The sequence below is a fragment of the Chiloscyllium punctatum genome, chromosome 36 (genome assembly GCF_047496795.1).
Source record: "Chiloscyllium punctatum isolate Juve2018m chromosome 36, sChiPun1.3, whole genome shotgun sequence".
In the NCBI taxonomy this organism is placed as follows: Eukaryota; Metazoa; Chordata; class Chondrichthyes; order Orectolobiformes; family Hemiscylliidae; genus Chiloscyllium; species Chiloscyllium punctatum.
In genome coordinates, this window is record NC_092774.1 from 70,772,349 (window position 1) to 70,785,867 (window position 13,519).

Sequence of the window (13,519 nt, forward strand, 5' to 3'; positions counted from 1 at the left end):
AGCCCACACCTCCCAGCACTGCCAGGAAACTGTACAATGCCGATGACATGATGTAGTACCTGCAGTCCTGAAAAATTTACAATTTCTAACAATACTGGCTACTCATTCACTGCTGCAACTGAGACACAACATCGGAAACATAATACAGGAGGTTATAAGAAATGAGCATAGCAGGTCAGGCAGCAGCCGAGGAGCAGGAACATCAACGTTGCCCAAAATGTCGATTTTCCTGTTCCTCGGATGCTGCCTGACCTGTTGTGCTTTGCCAGCACCAGTCTAATCTCCAGCATCAGCAGTTTTCACTTTGACTTGTAAGAAATGAGCAGTTTTAAAACAAAAACCTGTTGCAGTTCAAAGCTGTCAATGAGAGTCTGAGCTCGGCGGGAAGTTCAGGTAACCTTTATTGCGACCCAACTTTGTTACAGCTTCAGAAGCTCCCAGCAGAAAGGCGTACAAAAAGTAGCAATTTTTTAAAAACAGCTCAAGGTCAAAGTGCACACACCCCCTCCAACCCCTCACTTTCTTCATTATTGGTCACCACCAGTTGTCCCTCTGTAATTGGATCCTTGGAACAGCCTTAACCCGGAGGAAGTATTGCCTCACTCAGCAATTTCAACCTGTCTCCTAGTAAGTTGGACGGGCAGTGTAGAGTCAACCACACTGCTGTGGGTCTGGAGTTACATGTAGGCAAGACTGGGTAAAGGATGCAGCTGGGACGACTGAGTGAATCCTCTCCCACAATGACAGTTTCCTTCCCTAAAAAGGAACTGAGTGAATCAGATGGGAGTTTTCTTCCACCCCCAGCCCACCGTCAATGGTTTAATCATTAGATTCTAACCTCCAGATTTCGGACCAAATTCCAAATCCACCATCTGTCGCGGTGGGAATCGAACCCGGGAGCCCTGGAATTGGGTTGATAGTTCAGTCGGTAATGATGGCCGTTAGTCCTTCAATCCCCCTGCAATGGCACGTGAACTCACAGGTGGGAGGAACGGATGAAGGCCTTCCTGCACTCAGTGCAGCTGAAGGGCCTCTTCCCCCCTGTGGACCCGCCGATGGGTCAGCAGGTCGAAGGAATTGCTGAAGGCCTTCCCGCACTCAGGGCAGCTGAAGGGCCTCTTCCCTGTGTGGATCCGCCGGTGGGTTAGCAAGTTGGAGGCCTGGGTGAAGGCCTTCCCGCACTGGGGGCAGCTGAAGGGCCTGTCCCCCGTGTGGATCCGCTGGTGGGCCAGCAGAACAGAGGAATGGCTGAAGGCCTTCCCGCACTTTGGGCAGCTGAAGGGCCTCTCCCCCGTGTGGACCCGCCGATGGGTCAGCAGGTTGGAAGCCTTGGTAAAGGCCTTCCCACACTCGGGGCAGCTGAAGGGCCTCTCCCCTGTGTGGACCCGCTGGTGGGTCAGCAGGGCGGAGGCCTGGGTAAAGGCCTTTCCACACTCGGGGCAACTGAAGGGCATCACCCCTGTGTGGATCCGCCGGTGGGTCAGCAGGTTGGAGGCCTTGGTAAAGGCTTTCCCGCACTCAGGGCAACTGAAGGGCCTCTCCCCTGTGTGGACCCGCTGGTGGGTGAGCAGGTTGGAGGAATTGATGAAGGCCTTCCCACACTCGGGACTGAAGAACGGCCTCTCCCCCGTGTGGATCCGCCGGTGGGTTAGCAAGTTGGAGGCCTGGGTGAAGGCCTTCCCACACTCAGGGCAGCTGAAGGGCCTCTCTCCTGTGTGGACCCGCTGGTGGGTCAGCAGAGCAGAGGAATGGCTGAAGGCCTTCTCGCACTTTGGGCAACTGAAGGGCCTCTCCCTTGTGTGGATCCGCCGGTGGGTCAGTAGGTTGGAGGCCTGGGTAAAGGCTTTCCCGCACTCAGGGCAGCTGAAGGGCCTCTCCCCTGTGTGGACCCGCTGGTGGGTCAGCAGGGTGGAGGCCTGGGTAAAGGCCTTTCCACACTCGGGGCAACTGAAGGGCGTCACCCCTGTGTGGATCCGCCGGTGGGTCAGCAGGTTGGAGGTTTTTGTAAAGGCCTTCCCGCACTCAGGACAGCTGAAGGGCCTCTCCCCTGTGTGGACCCGCTGGTGAGTCAGCAGGTTGGAGGAATTGATGAAGGCCTTCCCACACACAGGACAGGAGAACGGCCTCTCTCCCGTGTGGATCCGCCGGTGAGTCAGCAGGTCGGAGGAACTGATAAAGGCCTTCCCACACTCTGGGCAGGAGAACGGCCTCTCCCCGGTGTGACTGCGCCGATGAATCTCCAGGGCAGACGGGACACAGAAACCTTTCCCACAGTCGTCACACTTCCACCGTTTCTCCACGGGACAGGATTCTTCAGGTTTCTCCATGGCCAAAGCTTCAGCCGCACACAAACGTGTGTCCAGCCCCTCCCCGGCGTGAATTCCTCTTTCTGGGCTGTACACCTGTTTCAGGCTCCACTCTCCGTGTACTGCAATGGTAGGGTCTCTCAGCCAGTCCTACTGATGCTGAAAACGTACTCAAACAGGAACCACAAAGCTTTGCTCCTTCTCACAGAATCATAGTTGAAAACAGTTGCGATCCCGATGGATTGAGTGACTATCAGACATTGACGTCAAAGTGAGGACTGCAGATGCTGGAGAGTCAGAGTCAAAAAGTGCAGCGCTGATAAAGCACAGCAGATCAGGCAGCATCCGAGGAGCAGGACAGTCAACGTTTCGGGGAGAAGGCCTTCATCTGTTAATTTTGAAACTTCCGTCTTCAGATCTTCAAATATTCTGTAAAAAGAGATTACAAAAGTCATCACTGTCAGTCCAGCGTGGGAATTCTGAACAAGCAATTCTACTTTTTGTGGAACATTCCTTTCTTTTCTTACTCCACAAAATTGAAAGCACCATCCCACTCTCTCTCCCCCTCTGTTCGCACTCCACTCTATCTAATTCTCCTGAAGTTGCTGATTCAGGATCTCACAGGGGCAGAAAAGCAAAAACATTAAGACTGACATCTCTCTGAATTTTGGATAACTCCATCTGAAAGTTAATATCTTTCACAACATTGGAATACTGCTGAGAGTGCACAGGTCTGATTTTGGGAAGCAAAAGGTTTGTGACAATCCCTTCTCTTCAGAGAATCGCCACAGTGTGGAAGCAGGCCACTCGGCCCAAATATTCCACACTGTCCCTCTGAAGGGTAACCCAGCCACACCCATTCCCTTACCCCTATTGCTCAACATTTACCCCCTGATTAATGTGCCTAACCTGCACGTCCCTGGGCACTATGTAATTTAGCATGGTCAATCCATCCTAACCTGGGCAAAGTTAAAAATCACACAACACCAGGTTATAGTTCAACAGGTTTATTTGGAAGCACTCGCTTTCAGAATGCTGATCCTTCGTCAGGTGACTGTGGACGAAAAAGATCATAAGGGTGGTACAGCAGTTAGCACTGCTGCCTCACAGCGCCAGAGACCTGGGTTCAATTCCAGCCTCAGGCAACTGTCTGTGTGGAGCTTGCATTCTCCCCGTGTCTGTGTGGGCACCCTCTGGGTGCTCTGGTTTCCTCCCACAGTCCAAAGATCTGCAGGTCAGGTGAATTGGCTTTGCTAAGTGGCCTGTAGTGTTCAGTGAAGGGGTAAACGTAGGGGAATGGGTCTGGGTGGGTTGGTCTACGGAGGGTCGGTATGGACTTGTTAGGCCGAAGGGCCTGTTTCCACACCAAGTAATCTAATCTAAGACACAGAATTAAAAGGAAAACATTCTAGTGTCCTGCCACTGAAATGCTGTATTGAACAAACCTGGGTTATTAAGTTTTTCATCTTTTGCAGTTATTATTACTATGTAAATCCCAGAAATTCTTGTAGGTCACTTTCTCAAGATAACTTGATTTTATGGCAAACTGTGACATCTCAGTTCAGACAATGCATTAAAGGTGTGAGGTCAGAGTCTGTCTGTGTCCCAATCTTGAGTCAGACTGGTTCTATTTCCAAAGCAGAATTTACAAACTATTACATGGATTGACTGCCTGCAGATTGTGCATTTTTTCAGCAAAATAGAATGTATCTGCATTTATCATTCTCCAAGTTCAAATTCACCCCTATGGACTTATAAATGTGTATGTGCATGAGAGAGAAAAAAAGTCCATTTCTGTGCTGTATATTTCTGTGCCTGTTTGATAACAGTCATGTTTGACTGGGGTGTACAAAGTTAAAAATCACACAACACCAGGTTATAGTCCAACAGGTTTAATTGGAAGCACACTAGCTTTCGGAGCGACGCTCCTTCATCAGGTGATAGTGGAGGGCTCAATCCTAACACAGAATTTATAGCAAAAATTTACAGTGTGATGTAACTGAAATTATACATTGAAAAATTGATTGTCTGTTAAGGCTTTTATCTGTTAGATTACAGTGATAGTTTCACTTCCTTCATGTGTAAATCACAAAACCTTTTTTTTAAAAAAGTTGCATTCTCGGGTTAGCATTCTCAGGACATGCAGCAGAGGAAAGTGGCCGAGCGGAGGCTGATAGCTAAGTTCAGTATCCATACGGAGAGCCTCAACCGGGACCTTGGGTTCATGTCACATTACAGGTGACCACCAGTACACTATACACACACACACACACATACACACACATACGCGCACACAGACACCCACACACACCCTTACAGACACACACACTCCCACATTCACCGCCTCACAGACTTAAGACACTCTGCACTCACTACACACACATACACTTTCTCACACTCACAACCCCCAACCCAGACCGACAAAGACCCACATGCGCACATATAACGGTGATTTTACTGCTCCTCGGATGCTGCCTGAACTGCTGTGCTCTTCCAGCACCACTAATCTAGAATCTGTCATAGTGACATGTTACACTCACTTTCCATCTGTTTTTACTGGGGCTTGTGCTTTTTACCCTCACTGTTTTTTAAATTCCTGTGCTGTTTACCCATACTTTTTTTAATCCTTGTGCTGTTTACCCTTGCTGTTACTTGTGCAATTGCTTAGGGTAATGTGTAAATACTAGTGAAGGAGATTATGCACTAACATGTATATGTTACCCAGTCACTGAAGGGGCAGGACCTGTTGAGAATGGTTAGTAAAGCATGTGATGTACCAAGCCTTGTTAACAAGGATAGAGTTTGATATTTGTCAAAGTATACTTTTTGTTATTTAGAGTCATAGAGTTGTACAGCTCAGAAACAGATGCTTTGGTCCAACCCGTTCATGCCGACCAGGTATCCTAACTCAGTGTCGAGAGTGTAGTGCTGGAAAAGCACAGCAGGTCAGGCAGCATCCGAGCAGCAGGAGAATCAACATTTCGGGCATAAGCCTTTCATCACGAGGGTTGGTGGCAGGGAGGAGTGGAAGGGAGGGGGAAGGACTGGGAAGGGAGTTGGGGATGGGAAAGGAAGTTATTTGAATTGGAGAACTCAATGTTGAGTCCTCTGGGCTGTGGACTGCTCAGGTGGAAGGTGAGGTGTTGTTCCTCCAATTTGCGGCTTGGTTTGTTGTGGCAATGGAGGAGGCCAAAGATGGTCATGTCAGAAAGGGAGTGGGAAGGGGAATGGGAATGAAAACGGGTGGTGACTGGGAAGTCTGTACAGCCTCTGCAGACCCGGCTGCAATGCCTGGTGAACCATTGCCCAAGTTTACGCTTGGTCTTCCCAATGTAGAGAAGACCACAGTTGGCAAACACATGGCAAATGCAGAACCACAATGTGAAGTCATAGCTTTTGTTTAAATGGAGATGTATTCGGATGTGGAGGAAGTGAGAACTGCAGATGCTAGAGATCAGAGTCAAAAAGTGTGGTGCAGGAAAAGCACAGCAGGTCAAGCAGCATCCAAGGAGGAGACTCGACGTTTCGGGCACAGGCCCTTCAGCAGGAATGACGTGTGCGTGTACAAAGTGGCCTCAGCGTCCTCCTACACCAGTCAATGCCAGTCATCTGACAGATGCAGCAAGCAATCAGCAAGAGGAATTGAGTTCAGAATTGGGGATATCTCCCTGCAGTTCAGGGGTCCTTGAATATATTCAAGGCCGAGTTCATCTGATTTTGGAACAACACAGAAGTGAATGTTTATGGGGGAAGGCAAGAAAATGTTTTTAAGACCAGTACAGGACAGTTACAGAGTCAGACAGCACAGAAACAGACCCCTCAGTCCAACTAGTCCATGCGGATTGTGTTCTCAAACCAAACTAGTCCCACCTGCCTGTGTTTGGCTCATATCCCTCCAAACCTTTCCTACTCACGTACTTAATCAAATGTCTTTTAAAACATTGTAACTGTACCTGCATCCACCACTTCCTCTGGACATTCATCCCTCACATGAACCACTCTATGAAAAAACATGGTGCCCCAAAGACTTTTTAAAATCTTTCTCCACTCATGTTCAAAATTTGCTTTCTAATCTTGAAACCACCACCCGAAGGAAATGACACCTGCCATTCAGCTCATCTATTCCCCCCGCCCCCTAAAGATTTTATTAACCTCGATAAGGTCACCTCTCAACCGTCTGTGCTTCAGTGAAAAAGTCCCAGTCTATCCACCTCGATGTAGGTAGATCCATATCCAGTTATGACGTGTTCAATACTGGTGCAGGGTCAAAAGACCAAATGGCCGACTCCTGCTCACATTCTCTCTCTGTGTCTTGGACAGCAAGAGACCATAGGACATAGGAGCAGACATGAGGCCATTCAGCCCATCAGGTCTGCTCATACCATTCAATCGTAGCTGATACGTTTCTCAACCCTATTCTCCCACTTTCAGAAAAGTGAAAATCGAGGGAGTGTGTGGGATGGAGATATTTAGCTTCTAGGGAATAAGAAAGGAAAGAGAGTTCACTATAACTTAGAATTGATTGGATTGGCCGAGCAGTGGCAGATGCAATTTAATTTAGAGAAACGTCAGGTTTGAATTTTGGTCAAGCAATCCAGGCAGGACTGACACACTTCAGGGGAGTGTTACAGAATAAAGAGACCTTGGAGTGCAGGTTCATAGTTCCTTGAAAGTGGAGTCACAGGTAGATAGGATAGTGAGGGCGGCATTTGGTATGCTTTCCTTTATTGGTCAAAGCATTGAGTATAGGCGTTGGGACGTCATGTTGTGGCTGTACATTATTTTGGCCTATTTTGGAATACTGCGTTCAGTTCTGGTCTCCCGGATATAGGAAAGAACTTGTGAAACTTTGAAAGAGGTTGGAAAGATTTACAAGACTGTTACCGGGGTTGGAGAGGCTGAGTAAGCCAGGGAAATTTTCCCTGAAGCATCGGAGGCCGAGGGGTAAACTCGTCGACGTTTATAAGGGGCATGGATAGGGTGAATCCCAAGGTCTTCTCCCCATGGTGGGGGAGTCCAAACTCGATGGCATAAGCTAGAGGTGAGAGGGGAAAGATTTAAAAGGGACCTAAGGGACAACGTTTTCATGCAGAGGGTGGCGCACGTATAGAATGAGCTGCCAGGGGAAGTGGTGGAGGCTGGTACAATGACAACATTTAGAAAACATCTGAGTGCACACATAAATTGGAAGGGTTGAGAAGGACATGGGCCACAAGCTGGCAAATGGGAATCGATTGATTTCGGATATCTGTTGGCACGGACGAGTTGGGTCGAACTGTCTGTTTCCATGGTGGAGGACTCTAATCACCTTTGGTGAAAGCAGAAGTATAGTGTGAAGACTGGACTTTCAGAGTAACTTTCATAGATGCTTTGCCCTTACTGGGACCGGAAGAAGTTACAATGAAATCTTTCATTTCTGAGACAGCAAGCCAACTAAATTAGTAAATCCGGGATTTTGGTGGAAAGTGGGAATTCGTTGCGCTATGGGGATGAAGCCAAACCCTATCCAGTTATTTCTGCTGGTGGCCAAAAGATTTGGAAGATGGGATTTAGAACACAGATGAGGAGGAACTACTTTTCCCAGAGAATAGTGAATCTATGGAATTCTCTGCCCAAGGAAGCAGGAGAGGCAGCTTCATTAAAAATATTCAAGACACAGTTGGATGGGTTTTTGCATGGTGGGGAATAAAGGGTGGTTGGGATAATGCAGGGAGGAGAAGCCGAGATGATGTAAAGATCAGCCACCATCTAAACGATGGTGTAACAGGCTGGACGGGCCAAATGGCCTACTCCTGCTTCTCTTCTATGAAACTATAACCCTGCATTTCCCATTGGCTAGCCCACCTAACCTGCACATCCCTGGACACTCTGGGCAATTTAGCCTGGCCAATCCAAATCAAGGCTGGTGAGTGATGTGGAAAATGATCAGAGAACTAAAGAAAGGGACAATGAGAGAAAATATATCAGCAATCAAAACTGGATTCTAAGGATCACAAAACCTGAAACTAAAAACTGTGTGTCTGAATGTGTGCTGCATTGTAACAAAAGTGAATGAATTGACTGCACACATTGAAGAGAATAATTATGATCACAGACTCCTTACAGAGACCCGCCTTCAGGATGGCAGAAATTAGATTCTGAATATAGAGGTTTTAGTCAGAAGCTAGGTAGAGGTAGAGGGTTGACACTGCTAATCAAAGCACTGATCACAGGGTAGTCTGGTGCCAGCTCGGATTTCAGGTCCTGATTTCTCTGTCCCTTGTTGGTCTCCCTGTTCCCACAGAGCAAGATGTGTGTCTGTTCCCAGCTCTGCTGGATTTCTGCTGAAGCTCTGACCTCCTGCTACACCTTCCGGAACAATAAAACATTCAGTCCATTGAGACCCAAACCACAATTGACCAGCCTGTCAACCATCCAGACGTGGAGTGTAGTCATAGCAGGGTTAACAAGCAAATAAAATGAAACAAAATTAGAAATAAATAGGTGCTTATGTTTAATGTTTGTTCATTGGGAAGTGTATTGGAAAATTAACATTTATTGTGAAATCTATAAAAGCATAGGGGAACAAAGAAGTAAGGGCCTGACTTTGCAGAGGGCAAGCATTGCAGACAGACAGAAAAATGTAAAATTAAACCGACCTAACAGTAGACTTTCAGGGCCAGTAAACTACTATATCAACAGAAAGTAATGAGAAAAATAATTCCATATATGAAAAGGAACTCTAATGTTCCAGGCTCCTGGCCTTGAGGTGTTGATAAGGAAAAGAGAATTATATTATAAAGGGAATATGGGAAAGCTCTCAGGCACCCCTTACATGAGGCGTCTTGCCAATGGATCGGGTCCCTTTGCAGAGGTTAAAAATAAACTTTTTCTTTGCTGTTGCTATTAGTCGAGTCGATTTAATTTGCATGATAGTAAACTTGGGGGCTCGCCCAGGACCCCGCAACTGGGGAAGATTCTGAAGATTCCCAGGAGGTGTAGGCGCCAGCGCCTTGAAGGACTTTCACTTCATCTCAAGCGCTAAATTGGCCCCTTTCGCGAGAGAGTTGGGAATCTGTGGATCATCCTGGCGCCGGGATCCGAATCAAATAGGTTCCAGGTAAGAGTCGTTGCTTAAAAAATCCTACATAGAGACTCGTTCTAAGAGAATAAATAAATCAGGAGTAGGGTCCAGTGAACTCTCGCGCGGTACTAGAGTAAAACTCAAGGGAAAGTATTGCTGACTCTAGAGCGTTTAAGAAAGAGCAGGTTTAAGGGTGGTTTTTAGCCCTGGAACCACCACTGGCTGAGTTGGACTTGCCCGGATGCGCCCAATGAGAGGGACCCTCTGGAGATAAAAGTCATATTAGCAAAAAAAAATAGAGACAGACAGAGAGAGAGAGACAGACAGACAGAGAGACACACACACACAGAAAGAGAGAGAGACAGAAAGAGAGACGGACATTCCAGTATGAATGGACATGACCAACATTGCAAAGTGTAAACAACAAGAAGGTGAGACAGTGTCCCAATACCTTCCGCGCCTCACTCTAATCCATGATGCCTGTCGTGGACTGACACCATCCGAGGACATAACAACGGCAGAAATCACACCGTATGAGGCACACCTGAGGAACAGCTTCATCAATGGAATGAAGGACAAAATAGCAAAAAAGGTAAAAGACACATTTATTACCTGGGACATGGGAAAGCTCAATTTGATAGAACAACACGCGATACATGCTGAAAAATTGCTGGCTCAAGAGAAGGATAAGCTCAGCTTGCTATGATGCAAACGGTCGCCCAGCCGTTGGAGGGAGATGCTGTGGGAAAAGGGAGAGGCAGAGGTGGAGGTCGCGGAAGAGGAAGAGGGGCTGGCTGAGGTAGATCTGGCAGGTACTTTGTTTGTGGAACAATGGACCACCGGGTGAGGCAGTGCCCACATAGACAGCCTCAGTCAACCCTGGAGGCTGGACAGCAGGGTGACTGACGGGGGAAGGCTATGGTGGAGGTGGGCAGCCCACAAGGAACAGGTAAGCCTCTTTCCTTTATGCTTGGCAATGAAGACTCGCTTATGCTAATCTCTTCTACTAACCTTCCAGGCACTGAAACATGTCCCACCTCCATAGTGAGTGCTGAGATTGCGGAGCGTGGACCATACATTCAGTATAACATTGATGCGTATACGATGATGCCTACCTCTATGTCACACGTGGAACGTACACCAGTTACCTTTTTGGTAGGTTCAGGGGCAACATATTCAGTCCTTAAAATCAGGCCAGTTCAGAGAGTCAACGCAAATAAAGATGAGTGGAAGGTTCCTGAACTCAGTGGGTGCAGCAGGAGTTGTGATAAGAGAGGGGTTTACTACACCCCAGTTGTGCAAAACCAGTAATGGGGAAACATTCCAATTCTCAGTTTTGTTATTGGAATTCTGTCCTTTAAATCTGATGGCTCAGGATCTCAGTGAGACTGGGGTTGGATTTGCTCAGTATCCCGTCAGGCTAGCAGGTAATACGAAAGAATGATTTACCAGTGCAGGCTGTAAAATACAACTCACGACCCCTGATGTATGTCTATGAATGGTGATTAAGCCAGACAGCGATAAGATCAGTGAGCGATTCACTCGCCATGGAAGCAAGTAACCAAGTTCATCCTATTAACACCGATTTTCTCACTGGGGATATGCTGCACTGCACAGCACACATACACCGCGATAGCCCTGACCAATCATATGGGAAGGATTGGTTCAGGAGACGGGTTAAACCAGATCAATTGTCATTGTGCGAATTTTATTGGAATGACTACAGATGTGCAGTCAGTGTGAACTTATCGAAGGTCTCTGGGACGGCAATTAGAGCCTAGCTTTTTGACGTGGAAGGCTCTTTTTCTCACGTGTCATTGGCGAAGGCGTCTGGCAATGGGTGGCAGGATTTGGGACCATGGGTACTAAAGGCACAAAAAACAAAAGATTGTGTCTTGAGGGACGATGTGGGTATCTGGTTCAGTGAAGATATGCGGACATAGAGGAAGAAACTAAATTGGCTAACTCAGGCAGATAGGGCAGTCCAGGTAACCCCGGCTAGCCCTGGAGAGCCTAGGAAGGTAGCTTTATACTATACTGGCATTTTCTTAAAGTAGAAATCTCGGACCCAAGATTGAGAAAGGTCCCTACGGAGTTGTGGGCAAAAGGCAAACATGACGTAGGGCTCATATCAGGCTGTGAACCCACACAAATAACCCTGAAGTCTGAGTATTGTCCTTACAGAGCATAACACCCATTAAAACCCAAGGCTATAAAAGGAATTACTTCAGTCTTTGAATCCCTCCTAAAGGCTGGAATGATAATCCCCTGAGAAAACTCACTAGCGAGAACCCCCATTTTTCCAGTCAAAAAAGCAAATATTCCGGGAGAACCAGAGGAATGGAGGTTTGTTCAAGACCTGCAGGCAGTCAATAACGTTGTTGTTCTGCGCGCCCCAAATGTTCCCAACCCCTATACTATATAAGCTCAAATTTCACCAGACAGTAAATGGTTCTCTATTGTGGGTTTAGCAAATGCCTTCTTTAGTGTACCGGTACACCCAGATAGACAATTCTGGTTCATTTTTTCATTCAAAGGAAAATCATATACCTTCACGCGACTTGGTCAAGATTACTGTGAGTCCCCCCACCATATATAATGAGGGTCTCTGCAGGAGTCTGGAGACTCTTGTTTTAACCCCAGAGTCAGCGCTTCTGCAGTATGTAGATGGTTGCTTAATAGCAGCACCAACAGAGGAACAATGTGAGAAAGATATCCTTGCATTGCTCTGCCATCCAGCAAGGGAAGGGCACAAAGCTAGTCTCGCAAAGCTACAATTTGTGCAACAACTGATGAAGTTCTTAGGTCACTTAATATCTGAACAAGGGAAGACCATTGTTCAAGCAATCCAGCAAATTCCAAAGCCTCACACGAAGAAACAATTGCTGTCCTTTTTGGGCATGTACTCCTACTGTAGAATGTTTATCTACATTACGCAACCCTTGAGGCATCCCTAAGTGACATAGCCCATGGCAAAGGGTCGCTAAGCCAGAGTCTGTAGCAGTGGACCCCAGAGGCCAAGAGGGCCTTTGCTGAATTGAAAAAGGCCCTCCAAAGTACACAGACACGGGGGATTCAGAATCCAAACAAGCCTTTTGTACAAACGGTCGATGAGAAGCATGGCTGCATGACATCGGTGCTGTTGCAGGATCATGGGGCAAAATTGAGGCCGGTAGCTTATTTTTCGGCAATACTAAACCCCATTGTGGCAGGATTGCCTAAATGCCTGCGAGCCATGGCTGCAGCTAAAAAGGGTGTTGTAGCGTCCAGGGACATAGTCGGCGATAGGGAATTAACCTTACGGGCCCCACATGCTGCATCTTTACTGCTACCCACAAGGTAGTCAAAGCGGGATCATTCCCTTCTCATCTGTCAGCGCAAGCAGCAGAGCTGATAGTCAAATTACATGCCTCAGTCAAGGCAAAGGGAAGGACAGTGAATATTTACACAGACAGCAGATATGCATTTGGGGTTGTACATGATTTTGGAACCCTATGGAAACACAGGGGCTTCTTGACCTCCTCTGGAAAGCCCATCACACACCCTGGCCTGATGTCTGACCTCCTGGAAGCGGTACTATTGCCCAAATCACTCGCTGTGTTTAAGTGTGAAGCCCACACGAAAAATAACAATTCCATTTCTCAAGGCAAAGCAAACAGCAGCAAAGACAGCAGCCCAGCAGCTGCCAAGTGATCAGTTTGACGTGCGTATGACAAAACTTTGTACCCCAACAGCAGACATATGGGAGTTACAGTCACAGGCCACGCTGGAGGAGAAGCGTGAGTGGACAAGGGCAGGGTGCAGCATGAAGGAAGGGGTGTGGTGTGGCACCAATGATAAACACTGTCTACCGTGATCATGATTCCCATTCTATGCCAAACTGACACACGGTAAGGACCATGTGTCAAAAAAGGTCGGGGGGGGGGGGATGTACAACAGTATTGCGGCACACTGGTACATTAAGGGATTTACTCACTACTCCTAGAAATATTGTGAATGATGTGTTATCTGCGCCATTATTAGTGTGGGGAGGGGAATACAGATGAGTCAGGCAGCACACCCCCAACCCCAAAAACCCTTTGAACATTTACGGATGGATTTTATTGGACTAATACCCAGCTAAGGGAAAAGGTTTTGCTTGGTAATAGTT

The 13,519-nt window shown here is 47.4% G+C and overlaps 1 protein-coding gene across 1 annotated transcript in view; it reads right to left on the reverse strand.

Moving 5' to 3' along the window:
- Positions 1-477: 477 nt before the first annotated feature.
- Positions 478-13,519, reverse strand: part of LOC140460650 (uncharacterized) — a 62,206-nt gene continuing 49,164 nt past the window's right edge. Inside the window, exon 3 of the mRNA XM_072555268.1 lies at positions 478-2,237. Coding sequence (XP_072411369.1) covers positions 1,014-2,237 — 1,224 coding nt within the window. The 3' untranslated portion in view covers positions 478-1,013. The remainder of the gene's footprint in view (positions 2,238-13,519) is intronic.